Source organism: Pan paniscus, chromosome 1 (assembly GCF_029289425.2).
Source record: "Pan paniscus chromosome 1, NHGRI_mPanPan1-v2.0_pri, whole genome shotgun sequence".
Classification (NCBI taxonomy): Eukaryota; Metazoa; Chordata; class Mammalia; order Primates; family Hominidae; genus Pan; species Pan paniscus.
Genome location: NC_073249.2, coordinates 66,495,407 through 66,508,103, shown reverse-complemented (window position 1 = coordinate 66,508,103; position 12,697 = coordinate 66,495,407). Strand labels below are relative to the sequence as shown.

At 43.8% G+C, this 12,697-nt stretch overlaps 1 protein-coding gene across 3 annotated transcripts in view; it reads left to right on the top strand.

The window, feature by feature from the left end:
- LAMC2 (laminin subunit gamma 2) overlaps nucleotides 1-12,697 on the top strand; it is an 80,021-nt gene that overhangs the window by 57,049 nt on the left and 10,275 nt on the right. For all 3 annotated transcript variants that reach the window (XM_055110686.2, XM_034942141.3, XM_008968584.5), the window contains 9 exons: nucleotides 491-613; nucleotides 1,537-1,726; nucleotides 4,006-4,118; nucleotides 5,095-5,313; nucleotides 5,912-6,094; nucleotides 6,771-7,016; nucleotides 9,377-9,519; nucleotides 10,603-10,759; nucleotides 11,068-11,273. In XM_055110686.2, coding sequence (XP_054966661.1) covers nucleotides 491-613; nucleotides 1,537-1,726; nucleotides 4,006-4,118; nucleotides 5,095-5,313; nucleotides 5,912-6,094; nucleotides 6,771-7,016; nucleotides 9,377-9,519; nucleotides 10,603-10,759; nucleotides 11,068-11,273 — 1,580 coding nt within the window. The remainder of the gene's footprint in view (nucleotides 1-490; nucleotides 614-1,536; nucleotides 1,727-4,005; nucleotides 4,119-5,094; nucleotides 5,314-5,911; nucleotides 6,095-6,770; nucleotides 7,017-9,376; nucleotides 9,520-10,602; nucleotides 10,760-11,067; nucleotides 11,274-12,697) is intronic.

The following is a 12,697-nucleotide window of genomic DNA, read 5'->3' as shown; positions in this document are numbered from 1 at the left end:
GCACCTGTAGTCCCAGCTACTTGGGAGGCTGAGGCAGGAGAATGGCGTGAACCCGGGAGGCGGAGCTTGCAGTGAGCCGAGATCGCGCCACTGCACTCCAGCCTGGGTGACAGAGCGAGACTCCATCTTAAAAAAAAAACAAATGAAAAAAAAATGAAAAGACTGGACCCTCTCACTTCATTAAGGTGAGAGCTTGTTTATATAAATACAAAAAAATGCAAATTACAGGCAGAAGAAAACCTGCTATCTTATCACGAGTCAGACTCAAAGATGAGAAATCATAGCAGCTGCGGGGTGGGAGCACGTGAAGTTGAGAGCCACATAGAGAGATACATGCAGAATTTTAAGGACCATTTACAAATGCAGAAATATTGAGAAAACCCCACTTTCTACTCACCACTAGGACTTGTTGGCAAGCAAATCTTTCCTTGTTTAACTTAATAGATGATGAGGGCTTGTCCAATGCAGACTGATTATGTTTGTGTTCCAGATGTTGATGGCTGGAAGGCTGTCCAACGAAATGGGTCTCCTGCAAAGCTCCAATGGTCGCAGCGCCATCAAGATGTGTTTAGCTCAGCCCAACGACTAGACCCTGTCTATTTTGTGGCTCCTGGTATGTGAGGAATAATGTCTCCTATAGAGGCCAGCTTATAGGACTAGGAAGTCAGGATAGAGAAATTGAGTTAGAAATTGTGGAAACCATATAACTTTGCATTCAGGGTAGCAGCATCTCCAGGTAGTGCAACCCCAGAAGAGAGATGGGGGCTAAGCCTGATTTGAGAGTCACTAAGGAATGGCCCAACAGAGCAGAATGTGGTGTCCCAGAGGTCAGACCCTGGGTGAGCTACCTCCTTTAATCAAATGGGAAGTTTCTACGTTTACCACCAAGGCAAGAAACCAAGGACTGTGGCCAAACCTATGGGTCTATTGAGAAGCAGGTGGAAAGCAAAAACAAAGAATTTCTTAAAACTTCAAATACCTGTAAGTTAAAAAAAAAAAAATCAATCAGTGGTACGTGCCTTGGTGGAAAAGCGCTGGCTAGAATTCCGATCCCAGTTCGTTTCCTTAGCTCATATGTGATTCTTGGGCAAGTTGTTCTCTTAACTTCTCTGAACTTCAGTTTTCTCTACTGTTAAATGGGAATATTAATGTCTGCCTCCCAGAATTATTGCCAGCAAATGTGATGATATTTGTGAAGGCATTCTGTCAACTAAAGCATTATGTAACAAGTTGTGCTATGCTGATAGGCCTGGGATTTTTACAAAACAGTCTGTCATAAGGGCCACATCATGAATCACCTAATAGATGGAATTGTCTTATAACAAGGCCCTCTTATCATTTCAGTAACTAACTCTCCTTCATAGCCCAAAGTGTCATAGCCATGTCCAGTACCAGGTCCTGACTCTCCTAGCAAGGAGTTTTGGGGCAGCATGACACAGGACTTCAACAGAAATTGCCGACACCAGTGCAAACTTGCATGTGTTTGCCTCTCCAGTTTCACAACTGATCTCAATCTTTTAAAACTCTGTTTCACAGCCAAATTTCTTGGGAATCAACAGGTGAGCTATGGGCAAAGCCTGTCCTTTGACTACCGTGTGGACAGAGGAGGCAGACACCCATCTGCCCATGATGTGATTCTGGAAGGTGCTGGTCTACGGATCACAGCTCCCTTGATGCCACTTGGCAAGACACTGCCTTGTGGGCTCACCAAGACTTACACATTCAGGTAAAAAGAGAGACCATAAGTAGGTCAATTAGAGCAAACTATGATTGAAGTTCAAGTTTGTTCTTTATTCATTCAATCATCATTCATTTGTTCAACAAGCCTTTCTGAGCACCTTTTACGTACCATGAAGGTTGCTATGTGCTGAGAAAGGACATGATTCCTTCCCTCAAGCAGCTGACAGGCTAATGGGAGAGAAAAATGAATAGATAATTACAGTGCAGTTTGTCAAGGGACAGAAATAGGCAAGGTGGACACAGAAGTTCTGAGCACATAAAGGAGGCATGACTGACCCACACTGGAATGATGAAGGAAAGCTTCCCAGGACCACATGACAAATGTGAAAGGCAGCCCTCTAAGGAAAGAGAAGGGAGGAAAGGTTAACAAGGCAGAGGAAATGCAATGCTTGAAGAAGGTTTGTGCATTTAGAAAATTCCAGGTGGTTGAGCACGAGTGAAGCATGAAGTTGGCGATAGGAGTGCAGTCAGAAGTGAGGTAGGAGAAAGAGGTGGGAGTGACTTTATGGATGGCTTTGTGTGTGTCTACAGGGATTGCACAGTATCCTGTAGAATAGGGATTCTGCATGGTGTTTGCAGAGAGGTTGGGGAAGGGAGCTGTGCCTACTAAGTGCTCAGTAGTGCACTGGAGGCTGGGAAATAAAGATGGAACATGGTCTTTGCCTTCCAAGAGCTCATGGTCTAGTACGATGTATAACATGTCAAAAAGCAAGCATAATACAGTAGGATAATTGCTTTAGGGGTGGTGCATGTTCATGGGGTCTTGGAAAGTGCCCGATTCTGCCTGGAGGAGTCAGGGAAACCTTCAGGAGGAGGCAATGTGTGGTCTAAGAATGGAAAGGTCCACAGGGCTTTTCCAGGGAGAAAAGTCAGAGAAGGGCAACCTTCACATGTGAATATATGTGGGGATGCAGAAAGGCATAATATAGGGGAGAACTGGCAAGCAATATTTATGGCTGGAATACAGCATGCATAAGGAAGATGGGTAGATACATTTGCAAAGGTTGGAAAAGGACCCATCATGTTGGGCCTTGTATGTCATGTCAAGGAGCTTAGATCTTGTCCATGCTGGAAAGACGATGCAGAGCCATTGAGAGATTGTTAAGTCAAGAAGTGTGATCGTCAGGTGTGAAGGCTAGGTGCAACTACAGGCACCATATAGATGATAGTTTGGGTCGGGTCCTTAACTGGACCATCAGAACACATTCAGAGTGGCCCAATTGAGAGTGGTTAGGTGCCTAACCCAAGGCAGGGGTAATGGCAATAGGGAAAAGAAGACCCACAGAACACAAACAAAGAATTGATCAAATATCCAAGTATACGTGTTCTAATGATACACACACACACACACACACAGCTCTCCTGCCTGGAATACTCGTTCCCACCTTCCAGGCTTTGTGAACTTACTCTTTGAGATTCAGCTTACATGTTCTTCCTTTGTATTAGCCTTCTCAGAATCCCAGCTAAAGTTACAGTCACTTTGTTTTTCCATGGTACTCTGTGCATGCATCTGTTATAGCATTCATGGCATTGTATTATAACTGTGTCTACCCACCTGACTCCCCTGGCTTGATGTGATCACCTCTCCCTGTTGTCTTTGTGTCCTCCAGCCTGACATAGCTTCTAGCCCAAACCAAGTGCACAGTCAACTTTTATTTAACAAATCAGTGAATGAAACGAAGGTGGGTAGGGTTGTTCCTGGATGAGATACTTCAGTAAAAAACAAAACAAAATTTAGAAGAACAGCACAGGGGCTGGTGATATGTTACAGTGAGCCAAAATGATGCCAAATTAAAAAGTATTAAGTGTGGACAATGTAAAAGTGGAAACTGATTTTTGAAAAAAGTAAGTAAAATGTGCTCAGATAACAAATAAATGAATTTTTTTTTTAAAAAAAGAATAGTAGCTCTTGAGAATCAGAACTTCTGGAACGTGGAGATGTTCCTAATACTAGCTTATGGGTGGCCAAGAATAGAAAGTGGTGTCTGAGAACTTGCGATCATCATGGTTTCAGGTGATGTCACCCCTGGATCTGGACTTCCCACACTGGGATGCCCTCCATCACTTCCTCTGGGGTTTGTCTTCCCCATGGAGTGAGGAAGGTCCAAGTACATGCCTATGAAAAGGTGGCTCTCAGTCCTGTGCCCCCTTCTAAGCAGGACTGGGAAGGGGCTTAGCTGTTCCCGTATCCTCAGGTATAATTTATAACAGGTAGGATTGTGGTAAGAATCGGATTTTTAAAGCTCTTGATTTTAAATTATGCAGGTTAAATGAGCATCCAAGCAGTAATTGGAGCCCCCAGCTGAGTTACTTTGAGTATCGAAGGTTACTGCGGAATCTCACAGCCCTCCGCATCCGAGCTACATATGGAGAATACAGTAAGTGGCTACGAGAAATTAATTTCTTTCTTCTTAGGTGTTAGTTTAATTTGATTCAGCTCTCTAAGGTGGCGGCAGTCTCCAAACAAGTAGATAAGTTACTTGATGATCCTGACTTAGAATCACTGATTCAATCTGAATTTTTATATTCCAGAAGCTTTTTTAGAAGAAATGTTTCTCTAAAAAGATGTCAGCACCCAGCACCAATGAAGAGTAAATGATGCTATCTTGCTAAAAGGGCCACTGAATTTTTATTAAAGATGATTAAGTGAGAAAGATAATCTACAATAAATGGACACATTTCCTTAGCTAGGAAATGGCACCTACAACACAGTCTTATTTATTCCTTGAGCAGCTTTTCCTTTTGAGATTATACTCCATGCTAGCCTGTCTGAGTCATCATGTATTCTATTAATTCCTTTTTTTTTTTTTTTGAATTTCACATGTTGGGTCCTCCTAATCTCAACTGGAATTATTTAACAAGAGTTCCTTAAGCTTTTCTGCACTCACTCACCTAAAAAGGAAGCGTGGCTAGCATGCACCATTTCCATGTCACTGATGCAGTAAATAAAGTCGGAAGCAGAAAGGTGTAACAATGTATTGACTCTTACTGTATGCCAGATAGATTATAATATATGAATTATCTAATTTAATTTTCACAACGGACATAAGAGATAAATACCACCGTTACTTCTTGTCTATAGTTGATGAAACACAGTCATGGAGAGGCTAAGTGACTTGCCCAATTTACACAGCTAGTGAGGGTGGATTCAGAATTTAAGCCCTGGGTTTTCTGACCCCAGAGCCTGTGTGCTCAGTCACAGTGGGAGACTGCTATACCTCTCTACATGGCATGATATATGAACACCACCTGTCTTTGTTAGGGAGTTAAGAAAAATAAAATCCCAAGAGAGATCTGACTTGAGATCTTTAGACTGTACCACTTGCAACTTCTAACCTGTTCTCTCGATTGCAGGTACTGGGTACATTGACAATGTGACCCTGATTTCAGCCCGCCCTGTCTCTGGAGCCCCAGCACCCTGGGTTGAACAGTGTATATGTCCTGTTGGGTACAAGGGGCAATTCTGCCAGGATTGTGCTTCTGGCTACAAGAGAGATTCAGCGAGACTGGGGCCTTTTGGCACCTGTATTCCTTGTAACTGTCAAGGGGGAGGGGCCTGTGATCCAGACACAGGTGAGTGAAATGACACTTGGACCAGGTGGCTAGGGTGTCATGTGGAAGAGAGAGAGCTGTGTAAGAAAGACCATGGCTGAACTCACATCAGAGGTGGGAAAGGATTAAGGAGAGCAGAACTGGAGTCAGGGAAGATGGACATGGTGCCTTATTACACTCAATCCTATTCACTGTGGAAATGCCACAAAGTTGTGAGAAAGGTGCCAGGTTACAGGAAATTGTCGTCATGGTTCAGTGCTGGGTAGAAGAGTTGGTGTCGAGTTGCAAGAATTGTGTGGGGAGATCAAAGACAAGTCCGGGTCTAAATGAATGTGCCGACAAATGGTGTCAGGCCACAGAGAACATGGGGAACAGTGTTAAGTTATGGATAGCAAAAGAAGTGAGTGTCTACTTTGCATAGGGGAGTGAGGGTGAGATTCAGGGTCTTGGCCATGTTTAGATTTGGTTCTATGGGAGGGGTGAATGCCAGTGCTCAGGCACTTTGGGGAAGGCTTCAGAAAGGAAGGCTTTGACATTCTACACTCTGACCCATGTTGAAGGAAATGTATTGTCTGACCCTTCTCACTTCTCTGCCCCTCCACTCTTCTCCTACCCCCAGGAGATTGTTATTCAGGGGATGAGAATCCTGACATTGAGTGTGCTGACTGCCCAATTGGTTTCTACAACGATCCGCACGACCCCCGCAGCTGCAAGCCATGTCCCTGTCATAACGGGTTCAGCTGCTCAGTGATGCCGGAGACGGAGGAGGTGGTGTGCAATAACTGCCCTCCCGGGGTCACCGGTAAGGCCATGGGTCTGCTCTGCCACCTGCCTCTTCCTGTCCTGATGCCATGAATGTGTGCAAATAGCTTCCATTCCGAGGAATTCCTAGGAAATTATAATGACTTCGGGTTCACCCAAATGTGCTCACTCTAAAGATAATATCTTAAAGATAAGATATTGCGATGCCCAAGAGGTGAAGTGGATTAAGCAAGAGCAGAGTGCAATTATGGGAGAAAACACCTAAAGCTGTTTTGAGAGGTTTGTCATTAGAAGATGACATTTTCAGACCAAGCACATGGTTTGTTTCTTAATGAACTAAGATAAAGAGGGAAAACTTAGTGACTTCTTAAATGTCACATCCTTCTGCTGGTCAATCTGAAAGAAGAATGGATTCTTCAGCAGCAGTTTTGGGGGTATTGCTCAAAACCTTACTACTTCTGTGGAGCTGCCTGCTTTTTCCCAGCCAGCTAGTTAAGCCTCCTAGTGGCGCTGCTGTGTTCTGCAACCTGCAGTGGGCATGGAGAGAGAGGGCCAGCCCTGCCTTGCATGCCTGCTCCTGAGGGCTTTGTTCTGGGGTCCCTAGGGAAGCACATTTCTCTGGCTCTTCTAGAGGGTGACTCGCAACTTTAGGCCTCTGCGTCTGGTCTTCCTCCTGATGGATGTCGACCTAGGCTTGGTCATTTGTTCCTTCCCAGGTGCCCGCTGTGAGCTCTGTGCTGATGGCTACTTTGGGGACCCCTTTGGTGAACATGGCCCAGTGAGGCCTTGTCAGCCCTGTCAATGCAACAACAATGTGGACCCCAGTGCCTCTGGGAATTGTGACCAGCTGACAGGCAGGTGTTTGAAGTGTATCCACAACACAGCCGGCATCTACTGCGACCAGTGCAAAGCAGGCTACTTCGGGGACCCATTGGCTCCCAACCCAGCAGACAAGTGTCGAGGTAGGACTCCACCCCAGGCAGGCTGTGTCTGTGCATGCCTGTGTACGTATGCGCTTGCTTGCCATCTAAGCAGGGACAATGGCAGTTCATATCATGATGTTACTTTGGTTCTCTGACCAAACTGGCCTGTGAGCACCCTGGGCCTTTCTTCCTCTGTCAAAGGCCTTAAGACAGGTTTACCCTGTAGCCAGGCTCTGGAAGACAGAGCTGGGTTAAAGCTGGGTGGGAGAAGTGAAAAAGGTCAGGTTTACATTCCTACGCGGAAAAGGATGTAACACGGGGCCACATCCTATGCCCAATCCCAAGGCAGGGAGGCAGGGAAGTGGCTTCCAAACCTGTTGTAGGAGAGTAATAAATGACTCGAGAGTAAGCCTAAGCAAACTCAAGTGGGAAGGGGAGTGGGCTGTAAAGTAGTTTAAGAGACTCTCTCAGGAAGTCAGCGTAATTGATGTGTAGAAAGGTAACAGTCAACAGTTCTCCTAACAAGACAGCTTCAAAGCAGCAGCTATAGTGGAGCATTCCTGAGGCCTGCTGCAGATCAAAGCATGAATGTGCAGACTGGTCCTCTTGCCCAGCGTTTCTTTCAAATCTTTGCACATGTTATATTTTAGAGGCAAGTTCAGTTCTAGAGGAGCTGGCCTGCCCCACAGACTCACCCCTCAGTCCCAGGCTGACCTTGGTGCCCAGAACTCAGGAGTTTGTTTACCCTAACTTTGTTTATAAAGTCCAGAATGGGGTCGGGAATGGTGGCTCACACCTGCAGTCCCAGCACTTTGGGAAGCTGAGGTGGGTGGATCACCTGAGGTTGTGAGTTCAAGACCAGCCTGGCCAACATGGTGAAACCCCATCTCTACTAAAAATACAAATATTAGCTGGATGTGGTGGTGGGTGCCTGTAATCCCAGCTACTCAGGAGGCCGAGGCACAAGAATCTCTTGAACCCGGGAGGCAGAGGTTGCAGTGAGCCGAGATCATGTCACTGCACTCCAGCCGGGCAACAGCGCAAGACTCCATCTCAAAAAAAAAAAAAAAAAAAAAAAAAAAAAAAAAAAAAAGTCCAGAGCCACTCTGGACACCCAGGTTGGAAGACTCTTGGTTCCTCATGAAGACCCAGAGGTTTGCATGGAGCTCACAGCCTCCCACTCACACCAGAGTCTCCACCTTGAAGTGCTTGAGGACCTCTGCAACCTGAGGCTTCTACTTAGTGGTACAAATCCCTTCAGGAATTCTAGGCCAGACCAGCCCGGACCCCAACCTCTGGGTTAGCTGTGATATGCTAGAAAGCACCTTATGAGAGGAAAAGCCCATATGACACCAACAGGACTGAGTTCAAGTCCAGTTTTGTAACATACCTATTATATTATGCTAATTATGCCAATTAATCCCTCTAAGCCTCAGTTTCCTTATATGTGTGATTAATATTTAACTCAAAGTGGTGGATACAAGAAAGCACACTATAAACACTATAATTCTAGTTATATATTCTAACTATATTCTGTCTTTAGTTTTAGCTGTAATTCTAGGTTACTAACAGAAATTTCACTGGCTTTACACCACACATTTCTTCACTCAACCATCCTTTATCAAGCACATACCATGTACCCAGTGTGGACCTAGATACTGAGGCCATAATGGTGAATAAGTCATCCCAACTCTCGAAGAGTCCGTATGATAATAAGGAAGATACACAAATATGTATGCAAATAATGATAACACACTTAGATACGTAATCAGCGTTTTGTGAGCACTGAAGATAGAACAACTCAGAGAATCACTGTAATCATCAGAGAAGTGTCTCACCCACTATCATATCCTTAACTCCTATAACAGAACCTGGCTTAATCAATTTGGTTGAATGAGTAAAGGTATTGCTTTCTTAACTGTATTTCCTACACCAAAGGCCGCAGAACAGAGGAAAGAACATTGGCTCTTCCTGAGCTCTCATTGTAGCTTGCCATTTACTTGCCATGTAACCTCAGGCAAATTAGTCAACTTCCCTGAGCTCACATTCCTCATCTGCAAAATAGAGGGGGATGTCTACATCTGGCATGTAATGGGCCCAGAAGAAATGTTATTCACCTTGAAAGCAAAGCCAGAGTGCTTGCAGAATATCTAACAGGCTTTTAGTTTAACAGGGGGAGGAAAATGAGTGCTGCCAGAAAGGCTGTAATCTCCCTGCATCCACACACACCAGGCAAACCTGCCACATGATTCCTAAGACCTATCTGTATTAAGAAGGTGCATGGAGGTATAAAAGGATTCTCTGCTGTTGGAGGCTTGATCTCCTTCCTTGTATCTTTGCTCTATCTCCACTTTCTAGACTAGTTTGATGTGAATACTCCATTTGTCTTTTGTCTCTAGCTTGCAACTGTAACCCCATGGGCTCAGAGCCTGTAGGATGTCGAAGTGATGGCACCTGTGTTTGCAAGCCAGGATTTGGTGGCCCCAACTGTGAGCATGGAGAATTCAGCTGTCCAGCTTGCTATAATCAAGTGAAGATTCAGGTATGCATTCTTCCCCTTACCACCCCCAACCCCACAGAATCAAATCCTTAAGTGTCCACTGGGTGGTTCTGTCACAGATCTAGGACACTCCTAGTCTCCTGAGGATGGGAGTAGTGATTACTATTTCTGTCTTTAAAAATTGCTGCATTAAAAAAATTCTGTATAATGATAATACTTCAGGTTTATGTCTTTATATATACCATTTTCAAAACCTCTTTTGCAGATACTGTTTCATTTGGTACTCATGATAACTTAGTTGAGTTGAAAGGAAAAGTATTCTGACCTCAGTTTTCACTGGTCAAATAAAGTCTCAAAATACTTGAAATTTTTCAAAGTGATATAGGTAGGTGGAACTGGGAATCCCACCCATGTCCCCTAACTTAGTTCAGGGCTCTTCCCACTATAATATTTCACTTTCCAGCTCGATTTTTTTTCAACAGATGTCTTTGTAAAACAAATGAAGAAAAACATAAACATAAAAGATGTCAGGAGTCCAGAAAGTATCAAGGCTTCCCAAAAAGGAATGGCCTCCAGAAATTTCTCATTTGAATTACAGAGAAGAATGAACTTGATGTTCTTGTTAATTATTAACTATTTTTCTTCCTGGAATGAGGATTGGGGAAGACAAAGGCCCAAACAGAACTCCAAATGTAGAGCAAACTCAACTTGTTTTTCAAACTGATCTATTTAACAAGCCTTTTACGCACTTCCTTTGTGTCAGGCACTGTTCTCTTGTCTCTAGCTTGCAACTGCTTTCACTTTACAAATATTAACTGCATTTTGAGCTTTACAGATGTTAACCCAGGTAGTCCAAGTAATAACTTTAGGAGACACTATTCTTATTTTCATTATCCTAATTTTATAGATAAAGAAAGTGACTTGCCCAAGGTCATACAGCTAGTGAGTAGTGAGGCCAGGATTCAAACTCAAGGACCCTCTAGGCTCCAGGGTCTAAAATTTTAACCACCATGACATGCTAAGCATTTCTGGACTTTTAGTATTATCCCCTGGGTACCTGGTATTGGATGATCCCTTGGGTACATGGTCTCCACCCTCGTTCTGATCTTTCCTTTGTGGTTTCAGATGGATCAGTTTATGCAGCAGCTTCAGAGAATGGAGGCCCTGATTTCAAAGGCTCAGGGTGGTGATGGAGTAGTACCTGATACAGAGCTGGAAGGCAGGATGCAGCAGGCTGAGCAGGCCCTTCAGGACATTCTGAGAGATGCCCAGATTTCAGAAGGTGATGAAGGCCAACTTCCCTTCAGACAGAAGAGAATTCATAGTCCTAGAAGGAATGGCTACGTTAGGTCATAGAATCTTCTATGGATATCAGTTCAGCAGTTATCTCCAGCCAGCCCTTGCAGAAGTGGAAGGACTGTCTGTGGCATTCCCCCTGGGATCTGAATGATGGTGATAAAAGAATGGTTGGATGCATTTCTCTATTGGGTTTTTGTCATTTGACCATAAGCCAGTCAACCCTCCGTTATGTTTGCTAACTCTATGCTGACCCAGAAAGCGCTCATGTTCCCTTTCCTTCTTTGCGTTCAGGTGCTAGCAGATCCCTTGGTCTCCAGTTGGCCAAGGTGAGGAGCCAAGAGAACAGCTACCGGAGCCGCCTGGATGACCTCAAGATGACTGTGGAAAGAGTTCGGGCTCTGGGAAGTCAGTACCAGAACCGAGTTCGGGATACTCACAGGCTCATCACTCAGATGCAGCTGAGCCTGGCAGAAAGTGAAGCTTCCTTGGGAAACACTGTAGGTTTTTGCTGGGCTAGAGTATTGAGAATACTGCTGTGTTGGGAGACCTACTTGTAGATCTCACTGACTCAATTTCTGTCTCTCAGTGGCTCACTTTCTGTTTCTCATCTACCTGACAGGTGGTTGGACTTCTTTTCCTTGCAACAGTCACATCTATTTATGTCTTTGGCCTTCTGAAGTTTCCTATTTTACTGCATTATGTTCTTCTCCTAAGTTCATTTATTTCTAACTACATCCTCATCTTGGCCCTGCCTCACCTCCCTTCTGCATATCTCCTAGCTTGTTAGCTCCCAGAGGGCAGGATTTACTTTAGTTCATATTTACTTTCTCAGCCTACAACACAGTGTATAGCTGTGGTAAATTTCTAGTGTATGAATGAATGGATAAATGAATGAATGAATGAAAAAGGAAGGAAAGAAGGAAGAAAGGATGGAGGAAGGGACAGAGGGAAAGAAGAACAAAGGAAGAGAGTAGGGAAGGAAGGAAGGAAGACATGGTTTTGAAAATGGGAAAAAAATGCTGCCAGTATGATTTTCTTGATGTAGTTTGTAATGTGGTAGGAGGGAGAGATTTGATTGAGCACTCTTCTATTTCTGAATAAAGAAGGTTATGGTAACACTAATGTAAATGGATGGGTGGGAGATGAATAGAGGAAGTGGAATGATAATCAGATACTATAATGAGGAAGTCACATTAAAAATAATGTGTATTGATTGTTTCCTTTATTACAGAAATGTTTGTTGTAGAAAATAAATAAAAATTCTCTATGATCCCATTACTATCAAATAACCACTGTTAAAACTTGGAATATATTCTACTGGACTTTAAATTCATATAAAAAATGTACATGTATATATTTTTATTTTTAATTTTTTTGGCTTCCAGCAGGAAAAGAATTTTTATTTTACTTTGTTTGTTGTTGTTTTGGATTTTTTTATGTATATATATTTTAATGCATCTATATCTATATACAGACTTTTTTGAACTTGGATTTCTTTGCTCTTGTCTATACATACTTTTTTTTTCTTTTTTTTTTTTTCGAGATGGAGTTTTGTTTTTGTTGCCCAGGCTGGAGTACAATGGTGCGATCTCGGCTCACTGCAACCTCCACCTCCCAGGTTCAGGCGATTCTCCTGCCTCAGCCTCCCAAGTAGCTGGGATTACAGGCGTGCACCACCATGTCTGGCTAATTATTGCATTTTTAGAAGCGACGGGGTTTCACCATGTTGGTCATGCTGGTCTTGAACTCCTGACCTCAGGTGATTTACCCGCCCTGGCCTCCCAAAGTGCTGGGATTACAGGCATGAGCCACCACACCCGGCCTATACATACTTTTAAAAAATAGAATAATGGTGAATAGAGGCATGGTGTAAGTGTCAGGGTGTGGCTAATGACAAGTGGTTCTGACAGGACAGATGCAC